Here is a 6,481-nt window from a genome sequence, read left to right as displayed (position 1 = left end):
GAATCTTAATCTAATAATTAAAATTAAAAAGATATAGATCTCTTCATATTTTTGTTGATCTAAATTCTAAACAATAGAAAAGTGACATGAACTTAACTCGTGTTCGACTCGTTAAAATTGCAACCTAAACAATTTAATTAATATCTGGCTCGTTTATTAAACGAGCGATCGCTCTCGAGCTCATTTCAAGCTGAACATGAATTAGCTCGGGAACATCGAACTGGATTCTCAGTCCTAATCTGGCAGGAACATCCTTTTGCAAGGGAGGAAAAATAATTCTAGTTGATGGTTGGAGAAGGGTTATGCCCAAGAAGAAAAAAAAGAAAAAAAAGAATCATTACCAGTTGCTTGGAATTAGATGTTCGATCACCACCAAATTTTATTGATCTAAACAGCCAATTCAAACAAAAGGAATACAACAACAAACTAAAACATCAAGCCAACAAACACCACAAGGGCCACACTTACAACAATTGCATACACACAAATGCAGAGTTTAATTATCTCGCAAATCCATTAGTTAATGGTGATTAACCTTCCTGCAATGCTCCCTAATCTCCCCCCGCGACCCGGTCAAGGGCGCGATGTTCCCCATCTTCACGATCGATTTCGCAAAGTGGTCGAAGAACAGCTCGTTGTTGTTGGCGTACTGCTCGACGAGCGCCATCGTGGCCGCGCTCCGCGTGAAGAGGATCTGGTCGGAGTTCAGCAGGCCTTTGCCTGCTACTATGTTCTTGTAGTACTGGTTGTCGAACTTGAACGGGCTTACCGGGTCCAGAAAGAACAGGTTCTGGTCCCCGCCAGACCGGGGGCAGCGGGCACGGAGCTCAGCTGCGTAGGCCGCGTTTAGGGTACCGTCGGGGAGGCCGTTGCCGGTCTGGTTGTACAGCCGTTGGCGAAAGCTGGTGCACCGCGCGTCTCCGATCGTGTGGCTCCCTGAAACGGCGCATCAACGATAATACGAACATCGATCAACTTGATATGTTACTTAGGAGTGAAAACTGTCGAAAACGCTCAAATTTTCGACGAAACCAAATTTGACAAAACCATATCTGCACATATTTTTCTTCAGATACGAATTCGGCTACGGATATATGCCGGATGCAGAATTTCGCTACCATACTCGTTTAAAACGTATTCAGATTTAGATTCGGATATAAGTTAGATTTATTTTCGAATATTATTCGAATAAAGTGCTAGGCTCCTATAAAGAGCTGAGCTAGACTTCTATACTTTCGAAAGTACGGAGACCTTCATATTTATAAATTATTTTCGATAATGGGACATCCGATTTGGCAAGCGATTTCGTTAGATATGATCTACGCTATTAGAACTATCTAAAAACTAAATTTTATAATTTTTTAACTTCATTTGCTCAGTAAACCAGTAATTTCAAAATAAACAATTGAAAATAAAAATTTTATAAAAAACAGTAATAAAAAAACTCAAATTTCAAATTAGAAGTATTAAATTTGCTATTGATGTTAAGTAGAATTTTTTATTAAAGTTTTATATAAATTGAATTGTTCTACACTATTAAACTTAAAAACATACCACATCGACTATTAAAATAGTCATTTTTGAGATATTTTGATCACTTGATAAATAATGTTTAGTTTCTAGATAGTTTCAATAGCGTAGATCATATCTAATGAAGCAGATCGTCTAATTGAATATCCTATCATCAAAAATAACTCAAAAATGACTATTTTAATAGTCGATGTGGTATGTTTTTTTTTCAATGCAACTGAAGGTTTGCCATTCATGTTCAAACTCTATTCACCTATATTTTATTCAATAAAATTTAATATTTTAATAAATATAAATATAATTTTAACAAGACGTGTATAGTAAAATAAACGGAGAACATGATAGAAAAGTATTTTAACCCTACAATATATATTTATATCTCTCTTATCTATTATGGGTGAAAACGGCCGACTACAGTCGAATTTTTAAGTGGATATGGTAACAAAAATTCTGCACCTGACTCATATATGGAAGAAAATCCGACTCATATATATCTGAATCCGAATTGATCCAAATCAGTTTTAAGCAGATATGGTAATAAAAATTTCGTATCCGACGTATATTCATATCTAAATTTGCATTGGAAGAAGAAGAATATTGGGTGATTTCTGACCGCATTCGACCGCTGTCAGCCCTTAGGGGAACACTTTTCCAGGAAAATTAGATAGTAGCGGTTAGTGTCAAATAAATATGATACATGATTTATTGTGAGTACTGGGCCTTCAAACAAATAATATATTTACTAGGCCCCATCCAAGGACTCATCATTTAGACCCAAATAATTGCGAAAATAGTAGATTCGTTGGCTTGGTACACACCTATATTTAGTACATATGACTTTTTTTTCACCCACTTTTGTACCTTTGTCCTCATCTCCATTGCTATTTTATTAATGTACTATTTTTTAAATGTTTTTTTTTAAATAATTTTGTGGATTTAATCTTTCTTTTTATCTTGATGGTGTCTAACATCATGCTTAATGCTCTGTTATTTAAATGTTTTCCAAAAAGTTGATTAGTACATAATCATTACTCCAACATCCATCAAAATGGCTTCTTTAGGCTTTTCTTTTTTAAAAGAAAAAACAATTATCTAATATATCCTCCAAAATTTTAAAAATATTTTTTTTTTCTTGGAAAACTAAGATATTCTTATTAATTTTAAAAAATTTCTTCTAATAAAATTTACTAATAGAATTGGATTTTTTTTTAAGGGTATTTTAGTAATTTTATGATAGATTTGAAAATTTTGAATAATAGTAAAGAGTAAAGATTATTGGATTTCTATGTAGTCGATCTTATTTCATTAATTATCTCAATATGTGAAACATAAAGTACCTTGGGCATTTTTACAAACTAATTAAATTTTCATTTGCATGGTTTGTTGGTTTAGGGTCCTAAATTTTATTTCCTTTTTTTTTTGGTTGGCACTCTCTTAAATTCTAATTTTGATTTTTGTTTTTCTGAAATCAAATGATTATGACAAAATAAAACAAATAAAACAAGCATAATTAATAATTAATAACTTACATGATTATTAAATTTAAAAAAAAAATTTACTATGCATGAATAGAGTAGATCGTATTTCAGATCGATCTTTTGGGTAACAGAAATAAATCAATCATGTATAGTACCGAGAAGGGCGACGAGGTCGACGAGATCGAGGCCTTGGAGCTTGAACTTGGTGATGATGGTGGGGAGGGTGTTATTCGGAGCCGGGATGTTGTTATTGGACCCGCTCAGGCTCGCACCTAACGAGTCCCTTCGACCGAGCGGAACCGCCCAATATGGTCCACCAGTCTAAAATTTTAAATTAAAAATAATTAAAACTTTTTTTTTTTCGAAATGTATATCTCTCTTTAAAGTTTCAAATCGTTACCATATAATTTTCCCTTCTAGAATTTATTAGAAATTGAAAAATGACAAAAAAAGAAAAGAGGTATTTGTGAAGACATTTTATTTATATCAAAAAATTTTAAAAAAGGAAATTATAAAATCATCATTAAGCTGGTGGTGTTTTGATGGATTTGTTCATTTTATGTGTGTGTTTTATACCAACACTGTGGAGTCCCTTGCGGCGAGGGCGAGAATGTCGGCGCAGGAGACGGTGAGCGGGCACTCCTTTTCGAGCGCAAATTTGATCTCGTCGATGACCTCGAACCCTCTCGCGGAGTTCAGGTTCGCGTGGGACCGCTTCTCACTCAAGAACGTCCCGCTGCTGTCCAGCAAAACCGACGCGTCGCATCCCTACGACCAAACCCTAATTCATGAGAACGCGAAAACCCTAGAGTGGTGTGTAGAATGTAGTTTCATGCAAGGATTAATGTGTTTATCGACACAGATCGTATTCACCGTACCGTATCGTGTCAGTAAGATATCGGCACGATACAACTCCGTGCCGATGGCATAACTCAAAACTCTCTATTCTTAAAATTAGTAAGTAATTTTTTTTTTTCAATGAAGCTCAAAAGATTTAATAAAAATACATAATAAATAATCGGCATATTTTGTTGCTAAAACTCTAGAGTGGTGTATATAATGTAATTTTATGTAAGGATTAAAGTGTCCATCGGCACGGGCCGTATTCACCGTACCGTATCGTGCCAGCAAGCTATCGACACGATACAACTCCGTGTCGATAGCATAACTCAAAACTCTCTATTTTTAAAAATTACTAAGTAATTTTCTCAATAAAGTTAAAAAAATTATAATAAATAATTGGCATATTTTGTTGCTAAAAAAAATAAATATTTCATTCCATTACGTGTCAACACACATATATTTTTTGTGATCGGCACGTACCGTATCATACCGTACCGACAAGTTTTCGGCACGCGTATATACATTTGTTGTTAAAAAAATAAATATTTCATGTCATTACGTGCTGGCACACGTATATACATTTGTTGTGACCGGCACACATTATATCGTGCCGTACCGACAAGTTTTCGATACGATTCCATGTCACGGTACTTAAATCCTTAGTTTCATGCACTTCATGTTCAAAATAATAGACGACCGACTTATGTAAACTTGGAAGGAAAGAAAAGCGCGGAGTACTCGAATTCTTTCGAACCTTGACGAAGCAGTCGTGGAAGTGGAGGCGGAGCAGCGACGCCGCCATGCGCGGGTCTTTCGCGTGGGCTTTCGCGACGCCCGACCACACGATCTGCTGCGCTTTCGGGCACGTGTGATCGTAAAATTGCGGATATAGAAAACCGCCATTAGTGTTAGCTGAAGCTGCTAAGCAAAGAGGAGGAAGAGCAGTGACTAGTGAGGCCAAAAGAGCAAAGCTCATTGCAAGTTTCATCATCTCTCACAGCTGTTTTGGTTTCAAACCGAGGCTACAGTTGTGATGATGAGTGGAATTGGTAAAGTATTATTTATAGGGGGTAGGGGAAATTGAAGATATATGCAATTAATTGATGTATTTTTGCACGAATTTTGAAGGGAACAATAAGAAAGGAGGGATTGGTATTGGCTCTTTAAAATAAATTTTTGTAGCTTTTTCCTAGCTAGTCCCCTACCACCCCATGACCACTGTTGGTGGAGGATGCATAACTTAATTGATTTAAAGCAGTAGGGTTCGTATATATGTGGACTATTGATCAAAATAATTATATGTAGGGTCTTTGGATACAGTGAAAGACACTGTAAGTACAAATATTATATTTGGCTACATGTAGTTGGATACTGTACTTTCTTCAATACTAAATATAACGACTCAATTTGCTAGCAATAATAATTTATTGAGTAATGCTTCTATTTTTTTTTTTTTTTATTACCGTTCATTCACGCGTATTCAATGGCTCAGATTTAGTTTTTTTTAAATTGTGACCCACAATAGCAGGTCACTTTGGGAGAGGTACCGGTTACCAGGTACCTCAAAAAATGATATTTTTGTCTTTTAATACATGGGCAATTTCGTCATTTTATCTCTACTATATTTTCAAAATTTTTATTTTCTCTTTGTTTCCTTTTTTAATAACTAAATTAGAAAAATTCTTAAATTTTTTTAAACATATTAAATATGTTGAATTTAAATATTTGCCCACATTTAATTTTTTAAAATTAGTATACAAAATTAATGACTAAGATAAATTCATAATTTCGTTAAACGTATTAAATATGTTAAATTTAAATATTTACCATTATAAATATTTTTAAATAGTCATACAAAATTAATGTCTAAAGTAGAACAATTCTAAATTTTTTTTAACATATTAAATACATTTAAATTATAAATTTTTTAACCTACATTCAAAATTTTTTAAATAAGTGATACAAAATTAATGTCTAAACTATAGGAATTTAAAAGTTTCTTAAACATATTAAATATGTTGAATTAAAATATTTACCAACATTACAATTTTTTTAAATAGTAATACAAAATTCCTCTAATTTAAATTTCACTTTTAAATTTTAAATATTTAATATTTAAAATTTAAATTCATCGTATTTAGAAATAGAACTATTTCTAAAATTCCTATAATTTAAATTAATGCATAATTTTAGAAACACTAAAACATTTAAAGTAGATGCCTAAATTAATGCCTAATTAATGCATAAATTTGGTTAATCAATTAATTAATTTCCTAAATTAGTGCAAATTAATGCATAAATTTAGGACCTCAATTAAAAGTTTCTTTAAATGTTGTATTATTTAATTACCAAACTAATCTTGCATAAAATAATCCTTTACCTGCTAAATATTAAAATTACATTTTTACCCTCTATTAATCAACGGTTAAGATCTTTTTTATTTATTTTTTTAAAAAGTACCGAATCATTTCTCTAACTTATTAGGTCCAAACCATCTATTCAAAATACTTAATCAAGCTCAGTTATTATATATCATTACAGTTCATGATCCTTTATATTTTCAATTACAATCTTTTTCTATCTAGTATGGAACTATTGGGGCGTTTAGTTTTCTTGTGCAGTTTCAACTT

The 6,481-nt window shown here is 32.8% G+C and overlaps 1 protein-coding gene across 1 annotated transcript; it reads right to left on the bottom strand.

Moving 5' to 3' along the window:
* On the bottom strand, positions 345 to 5,025 carry LOC109722009 (peroxidase 72-like). Its single transcript, XM_020249850.1, has 4 exons — positions 4,606 to 5,025; positions 3,585 to 3,776; positions 3,164 to 3,329; positions 345 to 936 (listed from the first exon to the last, which is right to left on the bottom strand). Exons 1-4 carry the CDS (start codon positions 4,840 to 4,842, stop codon positions 521 to 523), a joined length of 1,011 nt encoding a protein of 336 aa, XP_020105439.1. The 5' UTR covers positions 4,843 to 5,025; the 3' UTR covers positions 345 to 520.

This window comes from Ananas comosus, linkage group 16 (genome assembly GCF_001540865.1).
Source record: "Ananas comosus cultivar F153 linkage group 16, ASM154086v1, whole genome shotgun sequence".
NCBI lineage: Eukaryota > Viridiplantae > Streptophyta > Magnoliopsida > Poales > Bromeliaceae > Ananas > Ananas comosus.
This window is presented reverse-complemented; position numbering and strand designations above follow the sequence as displayed.

Coding starts and splice junctions, on each gene's coding strand:
- LOC109722009 (XM_020249850.1), bottom strand. CDS start 4,842: ATGATGAAACTTGCAATGAGCTTTGCTCTTTTGGCCTCACTAGTCACT. Junction 3,330..3,584: donor CAAGGGACTCCACAGTGTTG/GTATAAAACACA, acceptor TTAAAATTTTAG/ACTGGTGGACCATATTGGGC. Junction 937..3,163: donor CGACCTCGTCGCCCTTCTCG/GTACTATACATG, acceptor GCGCCGTTTCAG/GGAGCCACACGATCGGAGAC.